General features: G+C 48.6%; 1 protein-coding gene across 1 annotated transcript in view; it reads right to left on the bottom strand.

Annotated features, from left to right (window-relative positions):
- The window catches only part of LOC146079873 (uncharacterized), a 50958-nt gene extending 37503 nt beyond the window's left edge, over positions 1-13455 (bottom strand). Inside the window, exon 1 of the mRNA XM_083186547.1 lies at positions 13204-13455. Coding sequence (XP_083042673.1) covers positions 13204-13273 — 70 coding nt within the window. The 5' untranslated portion in view covers positions 13274-13455. The remainder of the gene's footprint in view (positions 1-13203) is intronic.
- Between the last annotated feature and the right edge of the window lie 3288 nt (positions 13456-16743).

The following is a 16743-nucleotide window of genomic DNA, read 5'->3' as shown; positions in this document are numbered from 1 at the left end:
TAACCAGGAGTCAGACTATGCTGTAACAGGAGTCAGGCCATGCTGTAACCAGGAGTCAGGCTATGCTGTAACCAGGAGTCAGGCTATGCTGTAACCAGGAGTAAATGCTGTACTGTAACCAGGAGTAAATGCTGTACTGTAACCAGGAGTAAATGCTGTACTGTAACCAGAAGTCATGCTGTACTGTAACCAGGAGTCATGCTGTACTGTAATCGGAACACATATTGCACACTAACCAGGAGTTTGACTTATTGTTCACACTAGGCTGTTTTAGCTGGGTGCCATGCCCTGCCTGATTTTTAAAGGGCAAAATGTGCCTTGTCCCTCTAGCAGCGCCATGCTAGAACAGCATGCTTTCTGCCCCCACCGGTGTGCATGGGGAAGCCCAGCACCATTGTAGATGCATGGGCCCTTCCCCGGCAGTTACTACGGCGGGGCTTAGCCTGCCCCCATTGATTAAGTTAGCGGGTGGACATGCCCACTTTGCTGACATCAGTTCACCGGACCCGCCCACTTTGGTTAATGTTGCGGCCTGGGCTGCCCCTTTGGTAATGGCAGCAGGCCTGGTCAACCCCTTTCATTCTGCAGTCTGCCCAGTTCCTAGAAGAAACACTACTGACTACATTGTAACCAGTATCCATGTTGTACTGTAACTAGGAGTCATGCAGTACTGTAACCAGAAGACATGGTGTACTGTAACCAGTAGACATGGTGTACTGTAACCAGGAGACAGACTATACTGTAACCAGGAGTCATGCAATACTATAACCAGGAGCCATGCTATACTGTAACCAGGAGATATGTTGTATTGTAACCAGGATTCATGGTGTACTGTAACCAGGTGTCAGACTATGCTGTAACCAGGTGTCAGACTATACTATAACCAGGAATAATGATGTACTGTAACCAGGATTCATGTTGTACTGTTATCAGGAGTCAGTCTATGCTGTAACAGGAGTCAGACTATATTGTAACCAGGAGTCAGGCTATGCTGTAACCAGGAGTCTGGCTATGCTGTAACCAGGAGTCAGGCTATGCTGTAACCAGGAGTCAGGCTATGCTGTAACCAGGAGTCAGGCTATGCTGTAACCAGGAGTCAGGCTATGCTGTAACAGGAGTAATGCTGTACTGTAACAAGAAGTAATGCTGTACTGTAACCAGAAGTTATGCTGTACTGTAACTGAAGTCAGACTATGCTGTAGCCAGGAGTAATGCTGTACTGTAACCAGAAGTTATGCTGTACTGTAACCAGGAGTCAGACTATGCTGTAACCATTTGTCATGATTTACTGTAACAAGGAGACATGATGTACTGTAACCAGGAGTCACACTATGCTGTAACCAGGAGTCACGCCGTACTGTAACCAGGAGTCATGCTGTTCTGTAACCAGGAGTCATGCTATACTGTAACCATGGGCCATGCTGTACTGTAACCAGGACTCAGACTATACTTTAACCAGGATTCATGCTGTACTGTAACCAAGAGTCAGACTATACTGTAAACAGGAGACATTCTGTAATGTAACCAGGAGTCATGCTATACTGTAACCAGGAGTCATGCTATAGTGTAACCACAAGTAAAAAAATGCTGTAACCATGAGTCATGCTATACTGTAACGATGAGTCATGCTGTACTGTAACCGAGTTAAACTATAATGTAACAAGGAGTCAGACTATGCTGTAACAGGAGTCATGCAGTACTTAACCAGGAATCATGCTATACTATAACCAGGACATATGCGGTACTGTAACCATGAGTCCGACTATACCATACACAGGAGTCATGATGTACTGTAACCAAGAGTCAGACTATACTGTAACCATGAGTCCGACTATACCATACCCAGGAGACATGCTGTACTATAACCAGGAGTCCGGCTGTACTGTAACCAGGAGTCCGGCTGTACTGTAACCAGGAGTAATGCTGTACTGTAACCAGGAGTCCGGCTGTACTGTAACCAGGAGTAATGCTGTACTGTTGGCAGGAGTTATGCTCTACTATTACCAGGAGTTATGCTGTACTGTAACCAGGGGACATGCTGCACTGTTACCAGGAGTCAGACTATACTGTAACCACGAGTCAAAAAATACTGTAACCATGAGTCATGCTGTACTGTAACCAAGAGTCAAACTATAATGTAACCAGGAGTCAGACTATGCTGTAACAGGAGTCATGCAGTACTTAACCAGGAATCATTCTATACTGCTGTACTGTAATGAAAAGTCATGCTGTACTATAACCAGGAGTCATGATGCACTGTAACCAGGAATCATGCTATACTATAACCAGGAATCATGCTATACTATAACCAGGACATATGCGGTACTGTAACCATGAGTCCGACTATACCATACACAGGAGTCATGATGTACTGTAACCATGAGTCCGACTATACCATACCCAGGAGTCATGCTGTACTGTAACCAGGAGACATGCTGTACTGTAACCAGGAGACAGGCTATACTATAACCAGGAGTCCGGCTGTACTGTAACCAGGAGTAATGCTGTACTGTTGGCAGGAGTTATGCTGTACTGTAACCAGGGGACATGCTGTACTGTTACCAGGAGTCAGACTATACTGTAACCAGTATTCTATACTGTTATGCTATAATGTAACCTATACAGGAGTTATGCTATACTGTAACCAGGAGCCATGCTGTACTGTTACCAGAAATCATGCTGTACTGTAACCAAGAGTAATGCTGTACTGTAACCAGGAGTCAGACTGCTGTAACCAGGAGTCAGACTGCTGTAACCATTAGTCATGATTTACTGTAACCAGGAGACATGCTGTACTGTAACCAGGAGTCACACTATGCTGTAACTAGAAGTCACGCTGTACTGTAACCAGGAGTCATGCTATACTGTAATCATGGGCCATGCTGTACTGTAACCAGGACTCAGACTATACTTTAACCAGGATTCATGCTGTACTGTTACCAGGACTCATGCTGTTCTGTAACCAAGAGTCAGGCTATACTGTTAACAAGAGACATTCTGTAATGTAACCAGGAGTCATGCTATACTGTAACAACGAGTCATGCTATAGTGTAACCACGAGTCATGCTATAGTGTAACCACAAGTAAAAAAATGCTGTAACCATGAGTCATGCTATACTGTAACGATGAGTCATGCTGTACTGTAACCGAGTTAAACTATAATGTAACAAGGAGTCAGACTATGCTGTAACAGGAGTCATGCAGTACTTAACCAGGAATCATGCTATACTATAACCAGGACATATGCGGTACTGTAACCATGAGTCCGACTATACCATACACAGGAGTCATGATGTACTGTAACCAAGAGTCAGACTATACTGTAACCATGAGTCCGACTATACCATACCCAGGAGACATGCTGTACTATAACCAGGAGTCCGGCTGTACTGTAACCAGGAGTCCGGCTGTACTGTAACCAGGAGTAATGCTGTACTGTAACCAGGAGTCCGGCTGTACTGTAACCAGGAGTAATGCTGTACTGTTGGCAGGAGTTATGCTCTACTATTACCAGGAGTTATGCTGTACTGTAACCAGGGGACATGCTGCACTGTTACCAGGAGTCAGACTATACTGTAACCACGAGTCAAAAAATACTGTAACCATGAGTCATGCTGTACTGTAACCAAGAGTCAAACTATAATGTAACCAGGAGTCAGACTATGCTGTAACAGGAGTCATGCAGTACTTAACCAGGAATCATTCTATACTGCTGTACTGTAATGAAAAGTCATGCTGTACTATAACCAGGAGTCATGATGCACTGTAACCAGGAATCATGCTATACTATAACCAGGAATCATGCTATACTATAACCAGGACATATGCGGTACTGTAACCATGAGTCCGACTATACCATACACAGGAGTCATGATGTACTGTAACCATGAGTCCGACTATACCATACCCAGGAGTCATGCTGTACTGTAACCAGGAGACATGCTGTACTGTAACCAGGAGACAGGCTATACTATAACCAGGAGTCCGGCTGTACTGTAACCAGGAGTAATGCTGTACTGTTGGCAGGAGTTATGCTGTACTGTAACCAGGGGACATGCTGTACTGTTACCAGGAGTCAGACTATACTGTAACCAGTATTCTATACTGTTATGCTATAATGTAACCTATACAGGAGTTATGCTATACTGTAACCAGGAGCCATGCTGTACTGTTACCAGAAATCATGCTGTACTGTAACCAAGAGTAATGCTGTACTGTAACCAGGAGTCAGACTGCTGTAACCAGGAGTCAGACTGCTGTAACCATTAGTCATGATTTACTGTAACCAGGAGACATGCTGTACTGTAACCAGGAGTCACACTATGCTGTAACTAGAAGTCACGCTGTACTGTAACCAGGAGTCATGCTATACTGTAATCATGGGCCATGCTGTACTGTAACCAGGACTCAGACTATACTTTAACCAGGATTCATGCTGTACTGTTACCAGGACTCATGCTGTTCTGTAACCAAGAGTCAGGCTATACTGTTAACAAGAGACATTCTGTAATGTAACCAGGAGTCATGCTATACTGTAACAACGAGTCATGCTATAGTGTAACCACGAGTCATGCTATAGTGTAACCACAAGTAAAAAAATGCTGTAACCATGAGTCATGCTATACTGTAACGATGAGTCATGCTGTACTGTAACCGAGTTAAACTATAATGTAACAAGGAGTCAGACTATGCTGTAACAGGAGTCATGCAGTACTTAACCAGGAATCATGCTATACTATAACCAGGACATATGCGGTACTGTAACCATGAGTCCGACTATACCATACACAGGAGTCATGATGTACTGTAACCAAGAGTCAGACTATACTGTAACCATGAGTCCGACTATACCATACCCAGGAGACATGCTGTACTATAACCAGGAGTCCGGCTGTACTGTAACCAGGAGTCCGGCTGTACTGTAACCAGGAGTAATGCTGTACTGTAACCAGGAGTCCGGCTGTACTGTAACCAGGAGTAATGCTGTACTGTTGGCAGGAGTTATGCTCTACTATTACCAGGAGTTATGCTGTACTGTAACCAGGGGACATGCTGCACTGTTACCAGGAGTCAGACTATACTGTAACCACGAGTCAAAAAATACTGTAACCATGAGTCATGCTGTACTGTAACCAAGAGTCAAACTATAATGTAACCAGGAGTCAGACTATGCTGTAACAGGAGTCATGCAGTACTTAACCAGGAATCATTCTATACTGCTGTACTGTAATGAAAAGTCATGCTGTACTATAACCAGGAGTCATGATGCACTGTAACCAGGAATCATGCTATACTATAACCAGGAATCATGCTATACTATAACCAGGACATATGCGGTACTGTAACCATGAGTCCGACTATACCATACACAGGAGTCATGATGTACTGTAACCATGAGTCCGACTATACCATACCCAGGAGTCATGCTGTACTGTAACCAGGAGACATGCTGTACTGTAACCAGGAGACAGGCTATACTATAACCAGGAGTCCGGCTGTACTGTAACCAGGAGTAATGCTGTACTGTTGGCAGGAGTTATGCTGTACTGTAACCAGGGGACATGCTGTACTGTTACCAGGAGTCAGACTATACTGTAACCAGTATTCTATACTGTTATGCTATAATGTAACCTATACAGGAGTTATGCTATACTGTAACCAGGAGCCATGCTGTACTGTTACCAGAAATCATGCTGTACTGTAACCAAGAGTAATGCTGTACTGTAACCAGGAGTCAGACTGCTGTAACCAGGAGTCAGACTGCTGTAACCATTAGTCATGATTTACTGTAACCAGGAGACATGCTGTACTGTAACCAGGAGTCACACTATGCTGTAACTAGAAGTCACGCTGTACTGTAACCAGGAGTCATGCTATACTGTAATCATGGGCCATGCTGTACTGTAACCAGGACTCAGACTATACTTTAACCAGGATTCATGCTGTACTGTTACCAGGACTCATGCTGTTCTGTAACCAAGAGTCAGGCTATACTGTTAACAAGAGACATTCTGTAATGTAACCAGGAGTCATGCTATACTGTAACAACGAGTCATGCTATAGTGTAACCACGAGTCATGCTATAGTGTAACCACAAGTCAAAAAATGCTGTAACCATGAGTCATGCTGTACTGTAACCAAGAGTCAAACTATAATGTAACCAGGAGTCAGACTATGCTGTAACAGGAGTCATGCAGTACTTAACCAGGAATGATTCTATACTGCTGTACTGTAATGAAAAGTCATGCTGTACTATAACCAGGAGTCATGATGCACTATAACCATGAATCATGCTATACTATAACCAGGACATATGCTGTACTGTAACCATGAGTCCGACTATACCATACACAGGAGTCATGCTGTACTGTAACCAGGAGACATGCTGTACTGTAACCAGGAGACAGGCTATACTATAACCAGGAGTCCGGCTGTACTGTAACCAGGAGTAATGTTGTACTGTTGGCAGGAGTTATGCTCTACTATTACCAGGAGTTATGCTGTACTGTAACCAGGGGACATGCTGTACTGTTACCAGGAGTCAGACTATACTGTAACCAGTATGCTATACTGTTATGCTATAATGTAACCTATACAGGAGTTATGCTATACTGTAACCAGGAGCCATGCTGTACTGTTACCAGAAATCATGCTGTTCTGTAACCAAGAGTAATGCTGTACTGTAACCAGGAGTCAGACTGCTGTAACCATTAGTCATGATTTACTGTAACCAGGAGACATGCTGTACTGTAACCAGGAGTCACACTATGCTGTAACTAGAAGTCACGCCGTACTGTAACCAGGAGTCATGCTATACTGTAATCATGGGCCATGCTGTACTGTAACCAGGACTCAGACTATACTTTACCCAGGGTTCATGCTGTACTGTTACCAGGACTCATGCTGTTCTGTAACCAAGAGTCAGGCTATACTGTTAACAGGAGACATTCTGTAATGTAACCAGGAGTCATGCTATACTGTAACCACGAGTCATGCTATAATGTAACCACAAGTCAAAAAATGCTGTAACCATGAGTCATGCTATACTGTAACCATGAGTCATGCTGTACTGTAACCAGGAGACATGCTGTACTGTAACCAAGAGTCAAACTATAATGTAACCAGGAGTCAGACTATGCTGTAACAGGAGTCATGCAGTACTTAACCAGGAATCATTCTATACTGCTGTACTGTAATGAAAAGTCATGCTGTACTATAACCAGGAGTCATGATGCACTGTAACCAGGAATCATGCTATACTATAACCATGCTATACTATAACCAGGAGTAATGCTGTACTGTAACCAGGAGTAATGCTGTACTGTTGGCAGGAGTTATGCTCTACTATTACCAGGAGTTATGCTGTACTGTAATGAAAAGTCATGCTATACTATAACCAGGAGTCATGATGCACTATAACCATGAATCATGCTATACTATAACCAGGACATATGCTGTACTGTAACCATGAGTCCGACTATACCATACACAGGAGTCATGATGTACTGTAACCATGAGTCCGACTATACTGTAACCATGAGTCCGACTATACCATTCCCAGGAGTCATGCTGTACTGTAACCAGGAGACATGCTGTACTGTAACCAGGAGACAGGCTATACTATAACCAGGAGTCCGGCTGTACTGTAAACAGGAGTAATGCTGTACTGTTGGCAGGAGTTATGCTCTACTATTACCAGGAGTTATGCTGTACTGTAACCAGGAGACATGCTGTACTGTTACCAGGAGTCAGACTATACTGTAACCAGTATGCTATACTGTTATGCTATAATGTAACCTATACAGGAGTTATGCTATACTGTAACCAGGAGCCATGCTGTACTGTTACCAGAAATCATGCTGTACTGTAACCAAGAGTAATGCTGTACTGTAATCAGGAGTCAGACTGCTGTAACCATTAGTCATGATTTACTGTAACCAGGAGACATGCTGTACTGTTACTAGAAATCATGCTGTACTATAACCAGGAGTCAGACTATAATGTAACCAGGAGTCATACTGCTGTAACCAAGAGTAATGCTGTACTGTAACCAGGAGTCAGACTGCTGTAACCATTAGTCATGATTTACTGTAACCAGGAGACATGATGTACTGTAACCAGGAGTCACACTATGTTGTAACTAGAAGTCACGCCGTACTGTAACCAGGAGTCATGCTATACTGTAACCATGGGCCATGCTGTACTGTAACCAGGAATCAGACTATACTTTAACCAGGACTCATGCTGTTCTGTAACCAAGAGTCAGACTATACTGTTAACAGGAGACATTCTGTAATGTAACCAGGGGTCATGCTATACTGTAACCAGGAGTCATGCTGTACTGTAACCAGGAGTCAGACTATAGTGTAACCACGAGTCATGCTGTACTGTAACCAGGAGTCAGACTATACCGTATTCAGGAGTCAGACTATACTGTAACCAGGAGTAATGCAGTACTGTAACCAGGAGACATGTTGTACTTTTACCAGGAGTCAGACTATGCTGCACTGTAAATATACTGTGCTACATTATCGAAAAACGTTTCCACCATCCAAATTCTGTGGTACCCATATTTACAGAAACTCCTAGACCTCTCTTCTACCATATACACAGAGTACCTGTCTATGTGACACCTGGATACATCCCCTCTCCCGGATACCCGGAGTAACCATCTCTGTGAAACCCGGATACATCCCCTCTCCCGGTTACTCGTAGTAACCGTCTCTGTGACACCCGGATACATCCCCTCTCCCGGATACCTGGAGTAACCATCTCTGTGACACCCGGATACATCCCCTCTCCCGGTTACTCGTAGTAACTGTCTCTGTGAAACCCGGATACGTCCCCTCTCCCAGATACTCGGAGTAACCATCTCTGTGACACCCGGATACGTCCCCTCTCCCGGTTACTCGTAGTAAACATCTGTGTGACACCCGGATACGTCCCCTCTCCCGGATACCCGGAGTAACCATCTCTGTGACACCTGGATACATCCCCTCTCCCGGTTACTCGTAGTAAACATCTGTGTGACACCCGGATACGTCCCCTCTCCCGGATACCCGGAGTAACCATCTCTGTGACACCCGGATACATCCCCTCTCCCAGATACTCTGAGTAACCGTCTGTGTGACACCCGGATACATCCCCTCTCCCGGATACCCAAAGTAACCATCTCTGTGACACCCGGATACGTCCTCTCTCCCGGATACCCAGAGTATCCATCTCTGTGACACCCAGATACATCCCCTCTCCCGGTTACTCGTAGTAACTGTCTCTGTGAAACCCGGATACATCTCCTCTCCCGGATACTCAGTGTAACCGTCTCTGTGACACCCGGATACGTCCCCTCTCCCGGATACCCGGAGTAACCATCTCTCTGTGACACCCGGATACATCCCTCTCTCCCGGATACCCGAAGTAACCATCTCTGTGACACCCGGATACGTCCCCTATCCCGGTTACTCGTAGTAACTGTCTCTGTGAAACCCGGATACGTCCCCTCTCCCGGTTACTCAGCGTAACCGTCTCTGTGACACCCGGATACGTCCCCTCTCCCGGATACCCGGAGTAACCATCTCTCTGTGACACCCGGATACGTCCCCTCTCCCGGATACTCGGAGTAACCGTCTCTGTGACACCCGGACACGTCCCCTCTCCCGGATACTCGGAGTAACCATCTCTGTGTGACACCCAGATACATCCCCTCTCCCGGATACTCGGAGTAACCATCTCTCTGTGATACCCGGATACGTCCCCTCTCCCGGATACTCGGAGTAACCATCTCTCTGTGACACCCGGATACGTCCCCTCTCCCGGATACCCGGAGTAACCATCTCTCTGTGACACCCGGATACGTCCCCTCTCCCGGATACCCGGAGTAACCATCTCTCTGTGACACCCGGATACGTCCCCTCTCCCGGATACCCGGAGTAACCATCTCTCTGTGACACCCGGATACGTCCCCTCTCCCGGATACCCGGAGTAACCATCTCTCTGTGACACCCGGATACGTCCCCCCTCCCGGATACCCGGAGTATCCATCTCTGTGACACCCGGATACGTCCCCTCTCCCGGATACTCAGCGTAACCGTCTGTGTGACACCCGGATACATCCCTCTCTCCCGGATACCCGAAGTAACCGTCTCTGTGACACCCGGATACGTCCCCTCTCCCGGATACTCTGAATAACCGTCTCTGTGACACCCGGATACATCCCCTCTCCCGGATACTCGGAGTAACCGTCTCTGTGACACCCGGATACGTCCCCTCTCCCGGATACCCGGAGTAACCATCTCTCTGTGACACCCGGATACGTCCCCTCTCCCGGATACCCGGAGTAACCATCTCTCTGTGACACCCGGATACGTCCCCTCTCCCGGATACCCGGAGTAACCATCTCTGTGACACCCGGATACATCCCCTCTCCCGGATACTCGGAGTATCTATCTCTCTGTGACACCCGGATACGTCCCCTCTCCCGGATACTCGGAGTAACCATCTCTGTGACACCCGGATACGTCCCCTCTCCCGGATACCCGGAGTAACCATCTCTGTGACACTCGGATACGTCCCCTCTCCTGGATTACCGGAGTATCCATCTCTCTGTGACACCCGGATACATCCCCTCTCCCGGATACTCGGAGTAACCATCTCTGTGACACCCGGATACGTCCCCGCTCCCGGATACCCGGAGTATCCATCTCTCTGTGACACCCGGATACGTCCCCTCTCCCGGATACCCGGAGTAACCATCTCTCTGTGACACCCGGATACGTCCCCTCTCCCAGGTACCCGGAGTAACCATCTCTGTGACACCCGGATACATCCCCTCTCCCGGATACTCTGAGTATCTATCTCTCTGTGACACCCGGATACGTCCCCTCTCCCGGATACTCGGAGTAACCGTCTCTGTGACACCGGATACATCCCCTCTCCCGGATACTCGGAGTATCTATCTCTCTGTGACACCCGGATACGTCCCCTCTCCCGGATACCCGGAGTAACCATCTCTGTGACACCCGGATACATCCCCTCTCCCGGATACTCGGAGTATCTATCTCTCTGTGACACCCGGATACGTCCCCTCTCCCGGATACTCGGAGTAACATCTCTGTGACACCCGGATACGTTCCCTCTCCCGGATACTCGGAGTAACCATCTCTGTGACACCCGGATACGTCCCCTCTCCCGGATACCCGGAGTTACCATCTCTCTGTGACACCCGGATACATCCCCTCTCCCGGATACCCGGAGTATCCATCTCTCTGTAACACCCGGATACGTCCCCTCTCCCGGATACCCGGAGTAACCATCTCTGTGACACTCGGATACGTCCCCTCTCCCGGATACCCGGAGTAACCATCTCTCTGTGACACCCGGATACATCCCCTCTCCCGGATACTCGGAGTAACCGTCTGTGTGACACCCGGATACGTCCCCTCTCCCGGATACCCGGAGTAACCATCTCTGTGACACTCGGATACGTCCCCTCTCCCGGATACCCGGAGTATCCATCTCTCTGTAACACCCGGATACGTCCCCTCTCCCGGATCCCCGGAGTAACCGTCTCTGTGACACTCGGATACGTCCCCTCTCCTGGATACTCTGAATAACTGTCTCTGTGACACCCGGATACGTCCCCTCTCCTGGATTACCGGAGTATCCATCTCTCTGTGGCACCCGGATACGTCCCCTCTCCCGGATACCCGGAGTAACCGTCTGTGTGACACCCGGATACATCCCCTCTCCTGGATACTCGGAGTAACCGTCTCTGTGACACCCGGATACGTCCCCTCTCCCGGATACCCGGAGTATCCATCTCTCTGTGACACCCGGATACGCCCCCTCTCCCGGATACCCGGAGTAACCGTCTCTGTGACACCCGGATACATCCCCTCTCCCGGTTACTCATAGTAAACATCTGTGTGACACCCGGATACGCCCCCTCTCCCGGATACTCTGAGTAACCGTCTATGTGACACCCGGATACGTCCCCTCTCCCGGATACCCGGAGTAACCATCTCTCTGTGACACCCGGATACGTCCCCTCTCCCGGATACTCTGAGTAACCGTCTATGTGATACCCGGATACGTCCCCTCTCCCGGATACCCGGAGTATCCATCTCTCTGTGGTCCTTTTAGTACCTGATTCCTGTTTGCCCTTCTCTGTGTCTTCTATATGATTGTGCCCTGAGCTGCCCATCACTGTGATATCCATATTGTCTGATGCACTGGTGCCCAGACTGGCAAGCATGTTGGCATGTGTGACTTACTGGTACCAATGCCACCTGTCTCACCAGTATACAAGGTCTGTCTCTTATTGGTAAATAAATGAAAGACGTGGGTCTTGCAGACCCCCTGTGTACCCAATGTGTCGCCCCTTACTGGTGCCCAGGCTACCCATCCCTGACACTAATAACTAATATCCCTATATCCCCTATGTGATAGGTACCATGAGGATTTTGGGCACTGGCTTCATAGCTCGGTCCTCAAGGACACCTAACGGGTCATGTTTTCTAGGTCGCCTGGCAGGTTCACTGTGTGTCACATTTCACACCTCTTCAGGTGACCTGGAAAACATGTACTGTCAGGGTTCCTGCTTGTGCCCGGCTGCTGAGTACAGAATTAGGTAAGTGGGTCACTGCGGTGCCCATGGGCCGAGGCGTAGAGCACAGACGCACAATAACCCCCATTATCTCCAGTCTCCCCCTCTATGAATGACCAGGTCTGGGTGCATTACCATCCTGCAGCTGCTGGGTGCAGCTGATGGTGCCCTGGCCCAGGCTGGCACTGACGTAGGAGGATGATGCCATGCCAGGCAGTCATTATCCCTGTAAGTGATGGTAATCCTGAGGCTGTGGGCCTGGGGAGGATGACATGCTGCAGCCAGGTGCACAGACCCCCCTCCCCCATGTCAGCCTGTTCCCCCCCACCCCACCCGGGTCCTCCTGCCAGGTACACAGCCCCCCCGTGCCAGCCTGATCCCCCCCCCACCCCACCCGGGTCCGTCCTGCCCCGGGCCCCCCTCTCACCTCCTGCAGCCAGGTACACAGCCCCCCGTGCCAGCCTGATCCCCCCCACCCCACCCGGGTCCTCCTGCCCCGGGCCCCCCTCTCACCTCCTGCAGCCAGGTACACAGCCCCCCGTGCCAGCCTGATCCCCCCCACCCCACCCGGGCCCTCCTGCCCCAGGCCCCCCTCTCACCTCCGGCAGCCTGCACGCTCCGGACATCTTTGTGCGCAGCCCCGTCCTCCTGCCTGGCTTCCCCCGGCATCTTCCCGGCTCCTGCCTGCGGTGAGTCCCGGCGTGTCGCTCCGGGGACAGGGGGCGGATGAATGGATGGAGGGTGTCTCTCTATGGAGCTGGATGCTGAGGACGCATCTGCATTATCCCCGGTGCTGCTGCTGGGAGGAGGCTGCGCACTGAGCTCCGCTCTGTCAGTGATAAGGAGCGCTGTCATGCTGCATGACGTCACGGCCGGGGGGGGGGGGGGGGGAGCCCATCATGCAGAACTACTGGGGGCAGGAGGGTGTGTGCAGAGCACTGCGGAGGAGAAGGCATCCCCAATTATGTGTGTCCCCCCCTCCTATTATATATCCCCCCTCCTATTATATATCCTATATATCCCCCCCCCTCCATTATGTGCCCCCCTCCTATTGTGTCACCCCCTCCTATTATGTGTCCCCCCTATTATGTGTCGCCCCCCCTCCTATTATATATCCCCCCCCCTATTATGTGCCCCCCCCCTCCTATTATGTGTCACCCCCTCCATTATGTGCCCCCCTCCTATTATGTGTCACCCACCCCCTCCTATTATGTGATACCCCCTCCTATTATGTTGTGTCACCCCCCCTCCTATTATGTGCCCCCCTATAATATGTGTCCCCCCCCTCCTATTATGTGTCCCCCCTCCTATTATGTGTCCTTCCCACTCCCATTATCTGTCCCCCCCTCCTATTATGTGCCCCCCTCCTTCTATGTGTCCTTCTCCCTCCTATTATGTGCCCCCCCTCCATTATGAGACACCCCCTCCTAATATGTGTCACCCCCCCCCCCCTCCTATTATGTGTCACCTCCCTATTATGTGCCCCCTACTGCACCATTCAGGCACATTAACCCTTTGCCGGAGAGGCACAATGGGGCCGTAGCCCCAAATCATCCATCTGTGGTCCATTCAGCGTCCAGGAGGGTCAATGGGGAGCACCCTACATTGTCCTGCGTCAGCTACGTGCTGGGATGCGGGTGTAAGGGGCCCTGCACCAGGGTATATACGGGGGGTATATAGAACTATTGCCCTGAGTGTATCTGCCTGGCGGGGGTTTGCCAATATTCCACCCCCACTATATGCCCGATACGAAACATTTATAATTATATCCGAAATATAAGTAATAATGGTACTTGTGTACTAGCACGGTGCCCATCGCATCGCAGACCATAAGGCATGCGATGCAATGGCAGCCGATGTTATACAATTTTAAATTGTAAACCATCGTATTGTATGCCATTCTATCGCATGTATGTGATTTAAAATTGTATAAGCACCCTAATGGGGCTTACAATGTTAAATGCACCCCCACGCCACCCCCACTATGAACATGAACCCGAAGCGTGGCGAGCGCAGCGAGCCCGCGAGGGGTGGCGGTACGCATCCTACGACCTTTTCATACCCTTACTATCCACGTCGGCGTGGAGTTGATTTTCTATAGTATGGCGAGCCACCGAGCCCGAAGCGTGGCGAGCGGACGCGGAATACATGTAAAGTAATACGCGTCCCCTCGCCACGCTTCGGGCTCGCCACACTATATAAGATCAACTCCACACCGACGTGGATAGTGGGGGTACATTTAACATTGTAAGCCCCCATTAGGGTGCTTATACAATTAAACATCGTATAGGGGGCTTATACAATTTTAAATCACATCGCAGTGCATCGGGTGTATGGCATGTGATGCGATTATATGTCATGCGACCAAATATCGCGGGCGCCGAGCTAGTACACAAGCACCGTAATAATAAGGATAATGCTCTGCAGGTCATTACCAGAGGTCAGTAATGTAATACTCTGCAGTATATATTACTATGTACCTGTCAGGGGGTAGATGGGACAGAGCGATGTTCTGCAGGTCACTAGAGAGGTCAGTAATGTAATACTCTGCAGTATATATTACTATGTACCTGTCAGGGGGTAGATGGGACGGAGCAATGGTCTGCAGGTCACTAGAGAGGTCAGTAATGTAATAATCTGCAGGATATATCACTATGTACCTGTCAGGGGGTAGATGGGACAGAGCGATGTTCTGCAGATCACTAGAGAGGTCAGTAATGTAATAATCTGCAGGATATATCACTATGTACCTGTCAGGGGGTAGATGGGACAGAGCGATGTTCTGCAGGTCACTAGAGAGGTCAGTAATGTAATAATCTGCAGGATATATCACTATGTACCTGTCAGGGTGTAGATGGGACAGAGCGATGTTCTGCAGGTCACTAGAGAGGTCAGTAATGTAATACTCTGCAGGATATATCACTATGTACCTGTCAGGGGGTAGATGGGACAGAGCGATGTTCTGCAGGTCACTAGAAAGGTCAGTAATGTAATAATCTGCAGGATATATCACTATGTACCTGTCAGGGGGTAGATGGGACAGAGCGATGCTCTGCAGATCACTAGGGAGGTCAGTAATGTAATAATCTGCAGGATATATCACTATGTACCTGTCAGGGGGTAGATGGGACAGAGCGATGTTCTGCAGATCACTAGAGAGGTCAGTAATGTAATAATCTGCAGGATATATCACTATGTACCAGTCATGGGATTGATGGGACAGAGAGATGTTCTGCAGGTCACTAGAGAGGTCAGTAATGTAATAATCTGCAGGATATATCACTATGTACCTGTCAGGGGGTAGATGGGATAGAGCGATGTTCTGCAGTTCACTAGAGAGGTCAGTAATGTAATAATCTGCAGGATATATCACTATGTACCTGTCAGGGGGTAGATGGGACAGAGCGATGCTCTGCAGGTCAATAGAGAGGTCAGTAATGTAATATTCTGCAGGATGTTTCACTATGTACCTGTCAGGGGGTAGATGGGACAGAGCGATGTTCTGCAGATCACTAGAGAGGTCAGTAATGTAATAATCTGCAGGATGTATCGCTATGTACCTGTCAGGGGGTAGATGGGACAGAACGATGCTCTGCAGGTCACTAGGTCAGTAATGTAATAATCTGCAGGATAAGTCACTATGTTCCTGTCAGGGGGTAGATGGGACAGAGCGATGTTCTGCAGATCACTATAGAGGTCAGTAATGTAATAATCTGCAGGATATATCACTATGTACCTGTCAGGGGGTAGATGGGACAGAGCGATGTTCTGCAGGTCAGTAATGTAAAAATCTGCAGGATATATCACTATGTACCTGACAGGGGGTAGATGGGACAGAGCGATGCTCTGCAGATCACTAGAGCGGTCAGTAATGTAATAATCTGCAGGATATAACACCATATACCTGTCAGGGTGTAGATGGGACAGAGCGATGCTCTGCAGATCACTATAGAGGTCAGTAATGTAATACTCTGCAGGATATATCACTATGTACCTGTCAGGGGGTAGATGGGACAGAGCGATGTTCTGCAGATCACTAGAGGTCAGTAATGTAATAATCTGCAGGATGTATCACTATGTACCTGTCAGGGGGTAGATGGTACAGAGCGATGCTCTGCAGATCACTAGAGAGGTCAGTA

This window comes from Crinia signifera, chromosome 5 (genome assembly GCF_055691185.1).
Source record: "Crinia signifera chromosome 5, ASM5569118v1, whole genome shotgun sequence".
Classification (NCBI taxonomy): domain Eukaryota; kingdom Metazoa; phylum Chordata; class Amphibia; order Anura; family Myobatrachidae; genus Crinia; species Crinia signifera.
Note: the sequence above shows the minus strand (reverse complement) of the source record. Positions and strands in the feature narration are given on the sequence as shown.